The following is a 19,554-nucleotide window of genomic DNA, read 5'->3' on the forward strand; positions in this document are numbered from 1 at the left end:
TATATATATATATATATATGTATATATATATTAAATGTTTATACTTTCTGCAATTGGATTAATAGGATAATAACTACTACAAGTGCATCTAACAATCTACTAGAGGAGAAGCAATGTTTTATGGGCATGTGTCACCAAATTAGAGAAATTGGGATCAATCTGAGCAAAGGTTAATACAGATTTCTCTCATCATTTTTGTCAAGTTCAAGGGAACATATTCTAGGGTTAGAGCACAATTGCTTCGACAATTTGGAGTTGATATTTGAGGATGTTCTAAAACAACTTTGACACAAATTCTAGGAATGTAAAATTTGGATACTGATGTAGTGCAGAAAAAGGAGGATGCTACATTTAAGAAAGTTCTATTTCCTTCTTCTTGCCAAAGTGATTATAATCAGTTGTGTAGCTTTAAATCAAGTGGACATTTATTTGGAGCAGAAAATTATGATTATGATCATAAGAAAAACAAAATGTCAGACAATAATGCTATGAAAGAATATTTAATTTGCAAGTTAAAGATCATTTAATTGAAAAAATTCTTAAATTTTTTATTCTGCAGCTCATCCATTTCATTTGGTAAGAAATCCATATTATTTTAGTGCATTCTTATATGCAGCCAACAACACAATTACTATATATATTCCTCTTAGTTATAATCTGTTAAGAATAAACTTGCTTCAAAAAAAGAGAGCACATACTGATAGTATGTTGGAACAGAAGATTATGATTATGATCATAAAAAAAGAAAAATGTCGGCAATAGTGCTATGAAAAAACATTTAATTTGCAAGTTAAATATCATTTAATTGAAAAAATTTTCAAATATTTTATTCTGCAACTCATCCATTTCATTTAATAAGAAATCCTTATTATTTCAGTGCGTTCTCATATGCAGCCAACAACACAATTACCATATATATTCCTCTTGGTTATAATTTGTTAAGAATAATCTTGCTTCAAAAAGAGAGAACATATACTGAGAGAATATTTGAGTCTATGAAGGATACTTAAAATGAGAAAAGAGTTTCCATAGCTTGTGATGGCCGGATAGATGCGCTAAGAAGACTTCTCATTAATTTCATGGGTGTCACAGAATTTGGACCAATATTAAAAAAAAGTAACTGTGAGGAGGCATATAAAAAAAAGTTTTACATTGCCAAAGAAATTAAAAATAAAAATTAATTATGGGTCTATGTTCAGATAAAGTGGTTCGAGTAATCACAGATAAAGTGGTTCAAGTATGCATTGATAATGCACTTGTGTGCAAATTTGCAGGTGCATTGATTGAGGTTCAATGTCCTTATATTTTTTGGACTCATTATGTTCATACATTAAAATTAACATTGAAAAATATACAGGATGCAAAGAATATAGAAGGAAATGACAACTTATGAGCAATGTCGCTAGATAATTTACATTACAAGTGTCAATTTTATAAAAAAATTTATTATGAATCATTCACTGATTTTGTCATTGTTTAATGAGTGTAAATCTGGAAAATGTTTATTGCAATGACGCATATTGCATCAAGCATAGTCATGCTTAGGAGATTCAAAACAATCAAACAAAATGCTGCAAATAACAATAATAAGTGACAAGTGAAATATATATTATGAAGACAATATAAATAAGAAAAAAATTTGTGAAGAAAAAAAAATCTTCAATGACTTTTGGTGGGTAAAATTAATTATATTATTGATTTTATAGAACCTGTGTATGGCATGTTGAGATTGAGTGATACATATACACTTTATCTCCAGTTTATCTGTGCTATGTGGGATTCTATGATAGAAAATGTGAAAGGTATTATATATGGACATGAGAGAAAGAGAAAATGAAGACTCTAAGTTTTATAAAGTTGTATATGAAATTTTAGTAAAATGATGAAATAAAATTAAGTCTTTATTTAACCCACTCTCTTAATCCAATGTATTATTTGATTTGATTTTTATTCTTTATTAATCCTAACTTGTGATAATTTTGTCACTTATAAGTTTTAGTTTTTTTTACGTACTATAGTCATGCTTGGCTAAGTGAAGTTCCAAATCGTGTTGCTTCACATAATGATATGAATATATAAATTGAGAGAAAAAAATGCTTAAAGAGGATTTTCCCAAATTTTGAAGAAAGACCAATTTTTAATTTGGAATTTGATAATTTCTTTGTATTTAGTGGTGTTTTCAACGATCATGCCTCTAAAGCTTCTAGAGCTCTTGTGGATAGAAAGTTATGGTGGATGATTTATGGAGCAAGTTCCCCACAACTACAAAGTTTAGCTTTCAAATTGTCGGCTCCATCGTGTTCATTTTGTTGTTGTAAAATAAACTTGTTGTAGATATTCTTTTATATATTAACTTAAGAGGAACAAAATCACTCCGCAATGATGTGAAGATTTGATATTTGTTCATACTAATCTCCGTCTTCTATCTAGGGGGAGCCCAAAATATTCTATGGGGGACCCAGAATTATGGGATGCTGGTAGAGATGTCTTAGCTACAATAAATACTATTTGAATTCTTGAAGTTGCTAATGTTTTTCTTGATGAGCCATGCTTAGAAACTGTGTTTTTCGTTGATGAAGGTGAAAGTGTCATTAATGAGGGCAATAGAGCTATTACTAATGATGACACCACTGTTGAATGCATCAACTCCAATAAGTGATAATTATGTTGTTATATTTTGACATTTTGCTATATTTTGCTTCATTTTATTATAGATGACATTGTTATTAAATGTTTTGGTAATTATTTGATATTTTGAATATAATTTTGATATTGCCAAAAATAATTTATATTATTATTGAGTGTTCTTAATGATTGTATTTTCTGTTTTGTGATATCTTTAGTAGAAAATATTAAAAAAATATATCTATATTAATAATTATTAAATATAAAAAAAATGCGTCCATGCCGTATCGTGTCCTAATTTTTGTAATTATATTGTGTCGCCGTATCTTGTTGTGTCGTGTCCGTGTACCCGTGTTCGTATTGGTGTCCGTGCTTCATTGCAATACACAGTCTTATTGCTGTTCAATCAGTTTGTACTGGCTAAATGGGTGAATAATGAGAATTGCCATGATCACAATTTTCATTCCTAGGTTAGTAACAAAGTTTTTTTTATTTGTTATGAAGAAATGGCGTATTAATGTATCTCTGTTTTTTTTCCCCATCCTTTATTTTCTCCTGCTTAGAAAAAGAGGATGTATCGTTTTTGTTTCTCAACAGCTGCTACATAATTAAAATTTTGATAAACAATATATGTTACATGTGCTATTGCAAGTGAATTTGTGCATCTTTTATGTTTTTGATTAAAGAAGGGGTGCAATTCAAATTTGGTCTGAACAATACCTAAATCGAGTTCATTTGGTTTCGTCATTATTGGAGTCGGAACAAACTTGGATTACCTAGGTCCTATAGAGAAGACATAGTGGGTAATCTAGAAGTGAGAGGCTAGAATTTACTCTGCACTACTACACAAGCTGGAACTAAGTTTAGATTAACTAATGTACTTTATGCTCGGAAGGGGTAAAGAAGCAGCATGCTTCTATTTGTCACAATATAAAGGTTGTTAAGCTCAGATGATCGTTGTTGCAATCAAGTTGCTTTTATTATATAATCAAAATTTAATAAGCAATATATGTTACATGTGCTATTGCAAGTGAATTTGTGCATCTTTTATGTTTTTGATTAAAGAAGGGGTGCAATTCAAATTTGGTCAAAACAATACCTAAATCGAGTTCATCTGGTTTCGTCATTATTGGAGTCGGAACAAACTTGGATTACCTGAGAATTTAATGCAAATCAAACAACTTTTTTCACTTTTATCCTTATTTATTGTGCTCCAGTTAACAGATGCTGATATAACATTATTCAACCTTTATTTATATTCTTAAATTTCCACAATTCAATCTGAACAATAATGCAACAGTTAGGACTAAATTGACAAAATATGCTTGCAATATATGATTATAGATGCTTATGTATAAGCATGCAATCACCAAAATGTGGTATCACTTCAACCATATAAAAATGGCATATTTATAATAAAATTATCAAGGATGCATTTGAGAACCTGCGTTTTCCAATTCATCTGACACCCTGTTTTCTATTGAATGACTTGAAAGAACTTATATTGATCGGTTTAGTTTGATTCTTCAATTCTGTGGGCATTTTTTTGCATGCTTCTCACTAAAGCTCACCACGTACTGAATTTTATTATTTAATTCTCATTTTCTTGGTTCATTACTTTTTTTTATTTTTCTAGACATATCAAGCTGAGTGTATTTGTCACATTATGTGATAGCTGATTTATTTCTACAGTTATTGAAGGGTTGTAGTCTAGTTAAGTGCATGTTTGAATTAATTATTAATTGAGAATCTCTTGTAAAGGATTTTATCAGGAATCTCTATAGCGGAAAAACTGAGCTCTGTTTCTTGGGTCATCTCTTCATTGTTCTCACTAGCATAATAGTTTTTCCTTTTCTTTTTTCATTGAGAGTTTTGTGCATGCTACACAGTTTCTCATTAGAATGACTTTTTTTTTTCTTTCATCTCCTTTTCAGATGGAAGTTTTGATTCTAATTATTTTCAGCAGAACGAAGAATCAAACAAATTTAGGCAAGAATTTGAGATGCGCAAAATGAGGCAGGCAAGTTTTCCTGTGTTTTTTTTCTACCCACACTCTTCTTGCTTTTGTACTTTTTGGAGCACTTGTATGGCCTTATCATACCGAAGAACTTTATATTTCTCTCCATGGATAAAAGAAATTAAGTAAAGTGTCAAAACAGTCCCCTGGCCATTTGTATCAGGTTATTTTTGTATTCGAGTTTAAAATAGCTAAATTTGTCCCAGACTAGTTTAATGGGGGTAAGTACTCCTCATTGGGGACTATTTCGACTCATTTCAAGAAAGTTTTGGGGCTAATATAACATTTTTATAAACCTTGAACCATTATGGATGAGTGAATGTGATTAATGGAGATGAAGAGTTTATAGATGATAATTATTATATGTATGCTGCATGACTTCCTGCTTTTCGAAAATTCCTGTTATTTGCAAAAAAATGTATGTCTGCAGGATCAAGGCTTGGATGTTATAGCTGAAGGTCTGGATACGCTGAAAAACATGGCCCATGATATGAATGAGGTTCGCTGTCGAATTCTTACTTGCTTTGCTATTTCAATATAACCAAGCTAGCTGTTTTCTTAATTTGTTTTTCATTTTTAGGAATTGGACAGGCAAGTGCCATTAATTGATGAGATTGATACTAAGGTGAAAACTTCAATCTTTTCTTCTTTATCTGACCGCTTGACTGGTGTATAGTCTTGTTTGGGATCAATTGTATTTTTTGTTTTTGGTATTGTTTTTAAAAATATTTTGTTTAGTGCGTTTTTTTATGTTTTTATTTTGTAATTCAGAAAACAAATTAATACATTTTTTAAAACTTTGAAAATAACTTTTATTTTTTGTAGTGCTTTTAGAAACAATAATATCTTCAAACAACGGGAATACATGTAAAATAAAATCATGTTTGTGATATATTTTGTCTCAAATTAAAATATAAACAAAATAAAATAAAAATAGAAAAAAATATAAAATAAAAAACTGTAAGTGATCTTAAACAGCCCCAAAATGTATTAATGCTGTTATTTTTGTTTATTGCGTGTCCAGGTTGACAGGGCCAATGCTGACTTAAAAAATACCAACGTGAGGCTTAAAGATACTATAAATCAGGTGAGGTTTTTATGTTTCCCAGGACTTTCCATATACAATTAAACTTTTTCCTTAACTCTTCTATGGTTTTTCTGTTTTCTTACAGCTGAGGTCAAGTCGCAACTTCTGTATAGACATTATCCTGCTGTGCATAATACTTGGAATTGCTGCTTATCTTTACAAGTGAGGCCGCTTTACTATTAATTCACTGGAATCAGTTTCACTTTAGTTTGAGCTTTGAAGGGATTAATGAGTACTTAGATGTTGAGCTCTTTTTCCTTTTGATAGCATTGTTTTTATGCCAAATAAAATTTTATTTCATGCTCGAATTGATGTTTCACTATATATATGGCTTTTTTCATTAACATCATTAGCTTTATCATATTTACGTATGAATCTTCATTCTTTGTTAATTTTTGTTGATTATTGCATGTGGTGCTAAACATATTTCAGAAATCTTTTTGTGCAATTTTTATCCTTGGTACCTTCAGTCTTTCCAACTCACTTCTTAGTCTTTTACCTCTTACTTTATCTGCATGTATTATTCATTTCTTACTTTGTACATGTTCAAAATACTGAAGTTTATCTTCCAATATTTTATCTTCCATGGATGTTACTCTCACGCCATTCATCCAATATAATTGTCTCTCAATCTATCAATTCTTGTTTTTCTATAAACTCATCTTAATAATCTTGTTTTAGTAAATAACTAAGGTAAATTTCACAATATTATTATTTGGCTATCTATCTTGGCATTGTTATTATTAAGCACCATCCAAAACTCAAATTTATGCAACATAGACTGCTTAATAATACTTTTGTAAAATTTACATTTAAGTTTTAACGATATTTTTTTTTCACATAAATACTTTTGGAATACTACTATATTTAGTGGGTCAGCTTAAGCACTAGATATTATATTCTCATCAGCATTTCCATTAAATTTTTTTCGGGTATATTTTATAATAGTTTACTAATTTCTTTCCAAAGTTGATTGTTCAGACTATCTTTTAATTCAAATTAGAGCATAAGCATTAATCACATTTACAGCATCATTAAATACAAAGAACATAATCCCCACCACCTTATTAGCAATTCTATTCATTTTAATATATTTATCTCCATCATGATCGCTAGCTCATTTATATTGTTAACCTCTTCATGATACAATAACTTGGAATCTTTCCCATTCCTTTTTTATTTTCCTCATTTTACTTTTATATATTGTAAATAAGTAGTATTCTTCTTCTTCTAATCATTATTTCTCAGAAAGCTTGTCTTCTCATTGGGGCTCTATTTGGGGGCAGTTGTAGTTTCTCAGCTTTTGCGCTGCCCCAAGAAGCTGCTGTGGGGAAGCAGTTGCGGGGAAGCTGGCTGTCTGTTTGGCGCAACTGTGTGAAACCAGTTGTCGGGCAGCTATTTATGAAAAAAAAAGACCATACTTCTCCTATTTGATAAAATTGTTTAAAAGAAGAGTATAATAATAATATTTTTGAAACTTCAGTGAGCTTCGAAAGTGCTAACAACTTTTGTTTAGGAATAAGAGCACATATGCAACACAATCTTATTTATTTACATATCTAAAACATACTTTGAAGTTTTACGAATATTTGCAAATTATTTTGGAGGTCTTACGAAAGAATTGGATTGCATAAATGTAATGAAGTTAATTTAAGTGTTAGATATGTAAATATGTGAAATTAGTTATGGTTAATGAATAAAATTGAAGTTTTAGATATGTATATATATGAAATCGATTACTATATGGAATAATTTTAAGTATTAGATAGGTTAATATATGAAATACATGGCCGGTTTAAGGAAGGAAAGAATTCGGTAGCATTATTGTAATAAATATTTTATCCATAAAATATTATAAAAGAATAAATTTTAAAAAGTGTTGTAATAAATACAAATTGAATAAATACAAATTGAAGAAATGAAGAAATGTTCTAAAATTATATTTTAGTCTACAAAATGGATATCTTATCATTTAATGATTAATTACTCATGTACAATGACAATAGTAATTAGAAAATATGTACATAACTCAAAGTTTGTAATAACTACAAGCCGCACTAAGACAGTAGATAAATACACTGAACCGTAGATAAATATAAATTATATGCAATAACTTCTTATAACGCAAAACTTCTATTTAAAACAATAGCTAAATACAGATGCGCATCTCACGTCACAGTGAGTATCAAGAGAGCAAAAAAAAACTCTAAAACAATTACAATGATAATTAATAAGATGATTACATTGTTCTTAAAATTCACACGATGTAGCTCCCGTGCCAAACTTTCCTCAAGTGATTTTCTCCATTCCATATTAACGTCGTCAAGTGAATCCACCGAACCGTTTGCCTAACGGAAGAAGTGACACTGCTCGGCAGCTATAGAACTTTCTCCTGTAGCTGTGTAGCCGACGTGACGTCATCATGGAACTTTGGAAGCCACAGTGGTAGATCGTTCGTCGAGATGTCTCGGAAATCCTTGAGCTCATGTTTTCCTGATTACAACAGAAGAACAAACAACAGACAAGTATTGTTACTAAGCCAATGAAAAGGATAAGGAAACCATAGATAATTCTTAAGCAGCATAAAAAAAATGACAAGGAAACCAACTTCATAAGAAGAAAAAGCCCATATTGGCCTCAGTACATTCAGACCACATGTTCTCAATTATTAACACAGATGCAACAGTTATGCTTAGAGGCAATGATTATTCCAGCTGCACCAAGACCATTCAACGGAAAAAGCAGAGAACCCTGAAGCGCCATTAAGAAGGACAAGATCACCAGCAATGTACATGAAATTCATGCACTTACTAAAAAAATACTCATGCTATGAAGGACAAGATTACCGCCATCATTCTTTCAGATTCATGGAGATGATTTACATCAACGTGATATTAAAGTGAAGACAACTTACAGTACATTACCTGCATGCATAAGCAAACAATGGTCATTCGAATGGCACCTATGTTAGCAGCTAGAACCATCATGTTTCATGACCCATGAGGACCTGTAAAGATCTCCACGATAATGTTCATATCATAAAGCATTTTTCTTTTCAGTTTATAAGTATTCAAATGGCTGAACTGAAGAATAACATCACTTCTCCAAGCTGGCAACTAGGCTGATGAACTAGCACACCATATGAAATCAAAAATGAGGAATGAGTTGCACTTTAACACTTATATGCCACTAATATTTAAAAATTTAGCCTCAACATACCACAAAGCAAAAAGGGGCTGATATTTATAACCCAAATTTGGGACTATAAACCTTATAAATACCATATTTAACTCAAAATTTAACTGATTAATCATATATAACATATTAATCTCAAAATAAATGGTATGGCTATAAAATCCATCCCAAATTCTCAACTCAAGCATTCTTTATTTGCAGCTATGATATTATTTCGCTCAAGAAGGCGGGCCGCGGGGTATAATTCGTGGCCCCGCATTTGGTCAAATTTCTTGATGCCAGCCCGCCACCGCCCCTTCAAACGTTTAAAAAAAAAAAAAAAATTGCGGCCCGGGGCCGCGACGCGATGAAAAGCCGGGCCAAACATACCCTGGAAGTCACCAAATTTCAAGTAACAAATATTATCATAGAGTTGTAGATAATGTTGAATTTTCACCTTTCACTTCGTTGAAGTTGTAGTGCATCACCTGTAAGTGATATGCTAACCAATCCTTGCATACTTATCACCGCAACTAGAATAAATTGTGGTGTGTCACTTACAACTGATGTTCTAATGAACTCTTGCTTAATTCCTAAACAATTAGGCTAGGTCATGATAGGCCAGTTCTGGGGACCAATCAAGCACTACGAAAATTTAAATTTGAATTCATTTCATGAATTTTGTAAGAAATTTAATGAGTGCCATCAACCTGACATCAATTCTTAACCTTTCTTATTAGAACTTGTGAGGAACAATTGTGTTTTGAAATTATTATCTGGTTCATTTGTCTCATGAACTTTAATTACTATCGATTATTTAGTTCCAGGTGAACTTGAAGAAATGTTTTATGTCGAATTGCCTGATTTGGTTCAGTTTCCTTATTGGCATATTTTGAATCTAATCCTGATAAATTTTTGGATTTGGTTCAATCCTCACCTTCGAAATTAGGTTCTTCTGCTCTGTGCTGAACATTTTTAATCATATATGTACTTATGCTTGATAGCTTGACTTGGGTAAAGTTGTTTTTGGGATCCGTTATATCCATGCTCTGCTAATATTCCTCCCGATCTATTTTCTTAGACCTTTCACCAACATTTAATCATGCCTCTATTTTCTGAGCACCGTTGCTTGGTTGTGCTCCTTATCTCTAAATTCCATGGACCTTCATCATCTCTGGTCTTCTGCTTCCTTTCCAGAGCCAGTGGTTGGTTGCAATTCTCTTTTAAAAATTTAGCATATTTTCCTCGCCTCTGATGTGGAATCCTTCTTCTCCTCCTTGTTTAGGCACTGGTTCTCTATTAGCCACTGCTGATCGTTTTCTTCCTTCCCAGTTCTGCACTGTAGCTGGATTGGATCTTCTGTTCGTGTGTTTTGCTGATGTCTTCGAGCTGTTTAGTTTAAGTTTCACAGTAACGAGTAGTAGACTGATGGCTTGACGATTTTATTTCCTGTAGCTGGACATCAGTTGTTTGCTCATTTTTTTTCTCTTCTTAATCGGAGTTGGTACTGTAGCGGCACTATGTATGAGCCTAAGATACTAATTTTGGACAATATTATTTAAAAAAAAAATAGTAGTTTTAGGTCAGATTCTAGGATTTTGGGAAAACTGCTCATTTTGGTTTTTTTTATATTACAAAGAAGCTCTTGAGATAAATTCAATGGTTCAATGAAATTTCAATTTTATCTTGACATTGCGCTTTTCTGTAGAGTTAAGTAACTTTGTATGGCTTGAAAGTTGTTTCATTTAAATCAAGTTTCAGCGGATAACCTTGCATCTCAATTAGTCGAATGTTGTTTTTTCATAGCAATTAATTTATTCCTGCTTGCTAGTATTTTTTGTTTATTTTGCGTTTCGAAGTTCTCAAACTTGAAATTAAATACTGATAGATTTCCATACCTTCCCTTGTCAAAATCTACATTTGGTCAATCGCTATATATCTTCTAATTTAATACTTACATTAATAACACTGAAATCTTTAACATCACATGATAAATACCACTTTACTAGTTAAAAGTGAAATGCACCTTTTTATGCATAGGAGTGTAACACCAAGGCGTTATAAATGTAAATATCAATCTTCAGGTGTTAGATATGTATATCCATAAGAATTGTGTGGTATGCATGTAAATTTCCCTTCAAATTATTTCTCTCTATTGGTGAGAGCAAGCTCCGAGGCTATTAATCATGTGATAAGGGTAGAACTTAGCAATGAGGGAGGTTAATTGATTTTCCTCCATTGGCTAATGAAAGGAGTGAAGCAGGGAACTGAAGAGGAGAGGATGAGGGGAGGAAGTAGAAGAGTAGACGAGGTGGGACTCTGTAACTGGGTGCTTAGATGATGCATTTCTCTGTTACTCTAAGTGGAGACTTAGTTCTCTTGGGGCATTAGTAAGAGCAGGAAGAAGGTAAAGAGAATAAGAATGGGAATGAAAGGGAATTAAAAAGGGAAATGGGAGCCCCCATGGATGCTTTTATAACTATATGTATACAAATTTAAAATACAATAAGATCAAATCTGCTAAATATTAAGTACTGAAAGCTGAGAAAAAAATGTATTGATGTTCCAAACTAGAACAAAAATTGAATGTTTCGAAGTAAAACTATCTTCTAAAGCTTAAAAGCAATGCTGAGTGCTTTAGCCATGTTACAGTAGACTATGTGATGAAGAAAAAATGCTTGTGTTGGCTTTTGGCTCAATGCAGGCGATAAAAATAAACAAAATTTTAAATATCTGTTAAAAACATATTATTTAGAGTTTTAAATATGGTTTTTAAAAGAATTATTTTTCTTAAGATGATGGTTTTGTTTATGTAAACTAGTTACTATAGAAATATATATGTTAATATGTGAATTTGCAAATGACTGCCATTTGGTTTTTGGTTTTTGCCGCGGAGTGGAGTTTTGATTTCGAAAATCTGTGGCCATTTTTGAGTTTTAGCGTTAGCTAAGAGTTTATTTGGGACAGATTGCTTTTTATTTTATTTTATTTTTTTAATATAATTCTATAGGTTTTTTTATTATTTCTCAGAAGTGTGCAGTTACTAAAAGAAAATTATCGGACTTATTAAAAGGAGGAAAAGTTTATGTACTCTTGGATTTGTCAGCTTTAGCTTCTTCTAGTGATGCTGGTTTTTGTTTATTTATTTATTCATTTATTCATTTATCTATTTTGTTGCAGTGTATTGAAGAAGTGAGATGCTTTTGGGTGGAGTAATTTCATTTGTTCCATCTAGATATAATGCTATGGTGCCATGACGTTGCCAGCCAGCCTGAGACATCCTTGTGTACATGGAAGTGTGTATCTTCTATTCACATTCAATATTTTCTTGCTGCAATGAATTTAGTTTGAAAGTTGAGTTTTGTTGACATTTTCTCCACCTTTTTGTGCGTGTTTTTTTGAAAATGACATGATGAGATCGGTGTGGATTATTGTATAACCCTTATTGCTAATTTGTTTTCTAGGATCCACATTCATGTAAATGTGGGCAAGATGTGGCAGGAGATGATTTAATGAATATTGATACATATTATGAAATTGCTTTCAACGTGTCTCTTGCCTTCTGGATTTGGAAATCTCAGTGTTCCCTTATGCATATTCTTTTATTATTATTATTGTAAATCAAAGTATAAAATTCAAATTTTTATATTTTGTTATTTGTTTTTCATTTATTTTCTTTTATGTTCTGGCAATCACTCTTCACATTTTATTTGTCTTCGTTTTATGTTGCTTCTATTTTGGTTCATATTTGCATTCATATTTTGTTCCGAGGTTTTATCGATCCTTGATTGCATTGCAACATTCTTATGTGATTGGTATTTCCAATCTGTTTTCTCAAAGAAAATGTGGAGAGATTATTGCGCATACAACTCTCGAAATATTGCTATTTACAAAATTTGCACTTAGGTAATTTTTTTCTTTTAAAAACCAGTGCATTTGTGCATGCCATGAATTGATCTATTGAGAATTTGGTAGAAGTGAAAAATGTGTTTGGCTTTTGTTGTGAATTTTGATATTTGAGGGAGAATTTGAATAATGTATGAAAGGTGGTAGATTTATAAATAGTAATGTTTTGAGTGTAATGTATGTAATTGCCCTTATTTTAATCGACAAAAAATCAAAACATTGTCATAATGTATTTATTCCCCTGTATTTATTCGAAAGGTTGCAAAATATTGAATAAATAGTTTAATGATTTTTTTTTCTCATTTGCATCTTCAAGTATGATGATGTATTTGTACCAAATATTTTTTTATGCTTTAAGATTGCGAACTTTTATATAATCATGAAAATGTAAGGCACAATAAAGAGATGTCATGCTTTTATTGTTCAGATGGTTGAGTTTAAACTTGGTGGAAGTTCACTCCTCAATGGATTTGGGCATTATTGACCATCTATCTTTTGGATTGATGGCTTGTGTCCTTTAATTACAAGGTCTCAAATCAACGAGCAGATTTTCTGTGTGGACTCCTGATGTAGCTCTACATGCGGCGGAGATTATTCATGAGTTAATAACTCAGGAGTAATCTAATTCAGGAATAATTTCTGCCGCACGTAGAGCTATGTCAGGAGTTCGTATAGAAAAATTAGGCTAAATCAACATGTCACAAAAGTGAGAATAAATAATATATATATTCTAAATTCTCTTTTAAGACAATGCATCATGTTCTAGTTGCGTTGTGCAAAAATTTTTTTTTAGATGTTCTTGTTTGGGATGGGAGGGGTAGAATTGTCTTCCTTAAAAACTTAATAATAATTTAAAGTAAGTTTTTAAAAATATTTAAATTGAAAATTAAACTTAAATCACATGTCTAAATAATAATGAGGGCATTCAATATAAAAATTAAAGAAAAAAATTAAGTGGAACATAAAGAGTAAAATAGTATTATGCAGGCCAACTATAATGTGCCAATATTCTTGCCCCAAGTGCTTCTCATTTTTAGGACTCTTAATTCGGTATCTTTGAGATAATTTTCTATCTGCTTTGCGTTACAGGCTGTCATCACAGTTTTGTCTGGAGATTTGTTTTCTTAATGTTTTCTAGAAATTTATATGATGGAAAGCTATTTTTTTCAACATAATATATTAAGCTTTGGTGGCAGTAACAAAATTACAATTTTATTCTTTTGAAAAAAAATATTTACTTTTATAATTTTCACTATTGCTTTTCAAAAAGTTTTCTTCACCACAGCTTTCTAACTACTCTTTGAAAAGCTACATGTCATGGACAAATAGTCCCACATCGGCTAGGTGTAGGGCCGAAAAGCAGTATTTAAGTCCTGGGCTGCCCACCACCCATAAGGGCTCTTTTGAGAGGTGACATACAGCTATAGCTACTCAAAAATAGAAAAATCTTTGTAACTCATCTTCAAAGTGAAAAATGAGATTACCTTTGTTATGGGCAATGGCACCATTGTTAATCCTTCTCTAATCATTTTTCAGCATTGTTGGATTCACTAAATACTACTATTGGCAAGATTTAGTATCTAATCAATACTTAAAAAGATGTATATAATATCAAAATGTTAATATTAGTGATGTTGTTAGTTTGATATAAAATTTTTTGATGCTTCATAAAGAAATAATATAATTTATATGCTAGACATATAAATAATTATTTCTAGGTTATATTACAAAAGTTCAATGAAAAGCTATTGCCTTGAGATGTCATATTGGACGATCTCAAGAGAAAAATATTGTACTCCGAACGTAATATTTTTTCCCGACCTCTGAGAAATGTGGGATTGGCTGAATATGAGCTGAATCGTACAATGACATGCTTTATTAAAAAAATATATTAATATGTTTGATACGAAATTATAGATTTGTTTTATATAAAAAATATTAATGTTTAGACACTCAATAAGATCAAATGGAGAGAAAAAGATTTATATCGTGTGACCACACTTAATGCGATAGACTTATTATGGTTATTGTTGTTATTAAATATGTAATTACAAAAAAATTATGGAATATTTAGATAAATCCCTATTCCATAAAAAAATTATCGAAAAAAATTAGGGATAATTACATATCAAGTACCCAAAAACATTGTGATTTGCAAATCAACAACCCAAAAATTTAACCATAATACATAACACTTAAAACATTGCTATACAAAAAATATTACTATTTACAAATGAAGCACCAAAAAATTTAACCATCCAAAGCCCCATGTCACCTCCCAAAAAGCCCTTCGGGGTGGTGGGCAGCCTAGGATTCAAATACTATTTTTCAGCCCTACACTTAACCGATGTGAGATTTTTTATCTGTGACATTCTCTTCTATACAATCACGTGATGCCCTCATCATGTATCAGTTTCATCAATGATCCCATTATACCATAAATAGCACACACCTGACACCCTAGTGATCTACTCTGATATCAAATATCACTCACCTCTGAAAACAATCGCCTTAGTGACCGAACCCAACTGGGAACACAAGGATTACAGAGACCGGAAACTCCCATCTTCCTCCTCCGGCTCCCATCCATCCCTAAACCTCGGAGGAAGGTAACCACCCAAATGTGGAGCAGAAGGAACCTCTACGCCCCTGCCATTGAAATACTACGCAGAGAAATCCAACCTCGTCGCCTCTTTCTACACGATGTCCGTCTCCATCCCTCACCATCTAGGATTTCGGTGCATCACTTCTTATTGATTGACGATTCTAGGGCATCGGGAGGCTCGCGGCGCTCACACCATCTCCTTCCGTTCTCGCGATGTTCGGTTCGGTTCTGGTCTTCGCCCTACTCGACTGGGCCGGCTCATGGAGGGCTGCTTGCTTGTTGGAACTGCAGTGAGCCGTCTCCGGTGGCGGGGACGTTCCTCGTCTGCGGGGCCTGCAGAGCTGTACAGCCGGTGGATTTATCAGTCGACTATTTCGACATCTTTGGGCTGTAGGTCTTCTCGGAATCACTGCGGGATTGCTTTTCTTAGGTTTCATGCTTATTGCCAAATTTTTCCTCCTCAATGTTTTGCAAGTTTATTTTTTTATGATGTATCTTGCAATTTAGAAAGAAATTCTTTGAAATATATGAGTGCAGAATGTTAGAGGAAATGGTTTAGACTGGTTATCTGGTTTAAATTACATCTACAAGTTACTATTCATTCTCTATAGGGAGAGAGGATATGACATAATGGTTGAAAATTTAGAATGGAAGTATAAAGAATGGCAGAAGAAGCTCCATCCTGATCTGGTTCATTCGAAATCTGAGGTATGGCAATGTTTTTATTCAATGTTTGATCTTTTTTCTGATTGTAATATGCTCATCTAATTTCTTAAACATTCTTGTTGGATTTTTCTATGGTTTAGAAAGAGAAATCTTATGCTGCTGAGCAGTCGGCCCGCGTGATTGATGCTTATCGCACACTAAGCAATCCTTTATCGAGAGCATTATACTTGGTGCTTTCCTTAATCCACCACAACATTTGCTTTTCAGTTTCATATATGTTTTTGCATGTTGTTATTGAAAAATTTGATCTTTGGCGCTTTATAATGCTAATCAATTCTGTAAGGGATTTTTAATAAATTGTGAATTTTTGATGGTTTGGTCACATTAAACGTTGACCACTTGATGAACTGATTAGAAGAGTTGATGTTTTAGATTCGACTTATGTTAAGAAAGGTAGAGGTAGACCTAGCTAGGATGGTAGAGGTAGACCTAGGATGACTTGGGCATATTGTATAAAAAAATGATCTTAATTTATTAGAATTAAATGAAAATATGTCTCTAAATAGGTTGTAATGGAGAAAAAAGATTCATTTAGCCGACCCCACTTAGTAGGATAAAGGTTTTGTTGTTGTTGTTGTTGTTGTGAATTTTTGAATGCACTACTATTCCATGGGCCATCAGCTGAATTACATCATTCGCCAGACAGTAATTTTCTTTCCAAAATGACTTAAAGGATATAAGGCTTGGGTGGGGTTGATGTACATATCTTCTTTCTTATTTTTGCATTGTAGTTTTTAAGATATATTCTGTGGTTTCTAGATTAAAATGTCAACAGCGCAAACAATTCTCTAGGTGTATCCTCAATCAATGATTCCACATTTCTGTAATTAGAAAATGCATATTTAATCGAGGTTTTTTACAGCAATAAATTTGTTTTAGGACATTTTACAAAAAAATGCATTAGGATGGGCTCATCCTGTGATATGTGCTTGTGGTTAGGTGATGCTTTCTACTCGTTGAGAAGCATATTTGCTGCCATACGCCATTTTTCTCTTTGGGATCTCTAATTTATTGTTTAAATACAATAAGAAGCTCTGATGTTTGAAGTGGCCTTCTTGCCAGCAAAAAATTAACTCGTTTGGATTGGTCTGCTTTAAAAAATGTATTTTTTCCTGCTTACCATTGTGTTCTCTCATTTTTCTATATCACATGTATTAAAATTTGGGGGCATTTACATACATACCACCCAATTCTTATGTATTTACATATGTAGCACCTAAGCTTTGATTTTTACATTTATCCCACCCAAATCATCTGTATCACATATAAATATCACTATTTGAACTTTTAAAATAGTGAAATGCACCTTTTCATGCATAGGAAAGGTGTCATACATGTTGAAATTGAAGCTTAGGTGTTGGATATGTAAATACTGCAAATCTTTCCAAAATTTGTCTTTTATTTTTAACAACACTACATCATAATATTTAGACCTTTTAGAAAATTTAGTTATATAATTGCTCTACTATGTAACAGTTGAAACTTGCTGGCATATTTGTTGACGAGGAGAAAACCGTAATGGATCCAGATTTGCTTTCTGAGGTTAACATTTTTAAGATTCTTACTTTTTTTTAATTTATTTTTTTTATGCACTGATTTTAGTCCTAAAATCCATGATGTAATTTCTTAATAAATACCTAATTCTTGTGTAATTTAAGTTCATCATTCTACTTGATGCAGATGATGGAAATTCGAGAAGCTGTTGAAGAAGAAAGTGATCCTAAGGCTTTAATGGAGCTACAGTGTCAGGTATGGCACCATCCTTTCCGCATATATCATTTTGATGATTTGTGCAACTATTTTTTCTCGTGGCATGTACATACATACCACCCAATTCTTATGTATTTACATATCTAAATTTTACTTTTTTACATTTGTATCTTCCAAATCTTTCATGTCACACAAAAAATTCCACTTTTTCAAGCATAGGTAGCAGCATATATGTAAAAAATTGAAGATTTTGTGTTTGATATGTAAATACATAAGAATTGAATGGCATGCATTTAAATCTTCCTTTTTTTTTCTTTTTTTTAATGTGGTTTGGCTTATCTATTTATTCATATTTTTATAAATATTTCTATCTATTTAGATACAAAAGAAGTACGAGGATAGGTCGGATTCCTTCAGGGAAGCTTTCAACAAACGAGACTTTGATTCAGCTATAATTGCAGCTCAGAAAATGAGATATTATGAACGGGCAATTGAAGCTATAGTTAAGAAGCTCTGATTTCGCTAGCTCTGTTTTGCTGCTTCTCTGTATGTAGTGTTGGATCAAATTTTTAGCTTTCCCCCCTCTGAATAGGAAAATGACATACCACAGAATTCATATGTATTGACATATCTAACTCTTAAACATTAATATTTACATTCATAGCTCTTAAATCTTTAACACCACATTAAAAATACAACTTTTACACTTTAAAAGTTAAATGCATCTTTATATGCATATGTTATAATAATACCGAAGGGTATAAATATTAAATTTCAGCCGGTAGATATGTAAATCCATAAGAATTATGTGGTATGCATATAAATTTGCCCATTTTACATTATTATTTTGCTTTTGGTTTATTAAATGCTGATGAAATAATAAGAAATTACTCTTTGGTCTGTCTTTGGTAGGTCTCTATTTTATACTAGAAAGTATTTATTTTTTATTTTAGTTTACCTTTTTTTACTTCTGTGTAAAGCAAAATGCCAAAGAAGGGTCTAAAAGAAAGTCCAGGAAATAATGCAGTTTCAATAATATTTAGTGGCATTTACATATATATACACACCCAATTCTTCTGTATTTGCATATCTACCACCTAAACTTTACTTCTTTTTTACATTTATACTAATCAAATCTTTCATATCACATCTAAAATATCACTTTTTTAACTTTTAAAAAGTGAAATACATTTTTTCATGCATTGTTGTGGTGGCATATATGTAAAAAATTGTAGTTTGGATGTTAGATATGTAAATAAATAGGAATTGAGTGGTATGTATGCAAAGCTTTCAAATATTTATGATTTGTAGTCACTATTTTGAGTAGAGCCTCAATTATCATCTTTACCGCTTGGTTGCTCTTTACATTCTAGCCATAGTTAAGTTTTGTTATAACTCGCGATTGGATGCAAATAGCTACTTGGCATTTGTTAATTTAGAATGCTTTAATGTAGTGTAGTGTAGTGTTGTTACTGATGCTACTAAATTTGTGCGAGAATTGTTTGAAATTAAGAAAATGAAAATTAAAATTAATTTATCTTTAGTGTGTGTGTGTGCGTGCGGTCCCTCTGGTCGGGGGTTCGAATCTCGTGGCACGGGTTCTTCAAATCAGGATCAAACACACCAGAGTTTTCAACCTTTTGGGGGAATCCATATTTGGTGCCCACTGGACCATAATATTGATTTCATATATATATATATATA

General features: G+C 31.9%; 2 protein-coding genes across 2 annotated transcripts in view; both read left to right on the forward strand.

Annotated features, from left to right (window-relative positions):
* The window catches only part of LOC110027804 (syntaxin-71), a 46,187-nt gene extending 33,721 nt beyond the window's left edge, over positions 1 to 12,466 (forward strand). The window contains exons 4-9 of the mRNA XM_020729383.1: positions 4,560 to 4,645; positions 5,073 to 5,141; positions 5,223 to 5,267; positions 5,667 to 5,729; positions 5,815 to 5,891; positions 12,084 to 12,466. Of these exons, the coding sequence (XP_020585042.1) occupies positions 4,560 to 4,645; positions 5,073 to 5,141; positions 5,223 to 5,267; positions 5,667 to 5,729; positions 5,815 to 5,891; positions 12,084 to 12,099 (356 nt within the window). The 3' untranslated portion in view covers positions 12,100 to 12,466. The remainder of the gene's footprint in view (positions 1 to 4,559; positions 4,646 to 5,072; positions 5,142 to 5,222; positions 5,268 to 5,666; positions 5,730 to 5,814; positions 5,892 to 12,083) is intronic.
* A 2,829-nt stretch (positions 12,467 to 15,295) lies between these two features.
* Positions 15,296 to 18,628, forward strand: LOC110027824 (co-chaperone protein HscB homolog). The gene is made up of 6 exons (XM_020729420.1): positions 15,296 to 15,804; positions 16,026 to 16,122; positions 16,221 to 16,310; positions 17,617 to 17,682; positions 17,821 to 17,889; positions 18,230 to 18,628. Exons 1-6 carry the CDS (start codon positions 15,431 to 15,433, stop codon positions 18,365 to 18,367), a joined length of 834 nt encoding a protein of 277 aa, XP_020585079.1. The 5' UTR covers positions 15,296 to 15,430; the 3' UTR covers positions 18,368 to 18,628.
* The last annotated feature ends 926 nt before the right edge of the window (positions 18,629 to 19,554 follow it).

Source organism: Phalaenopsis equestris, unplaced genomic scaffold, assembly GCF_001263595.1.
Source record: "Phalaenopsis equestris unplaced genomic scaffold, ASM126359v1 Scaffold000450, whole genome shotgun sequence".
In the NCBI taxonomy this organism is placed as follows: Eukaryota; Viridiplantae; Streptophyta; class Magnoliopsida; order Asparagales; family Orchidaceae; genus Phalaenopsis; species Phalaenopsis equestris.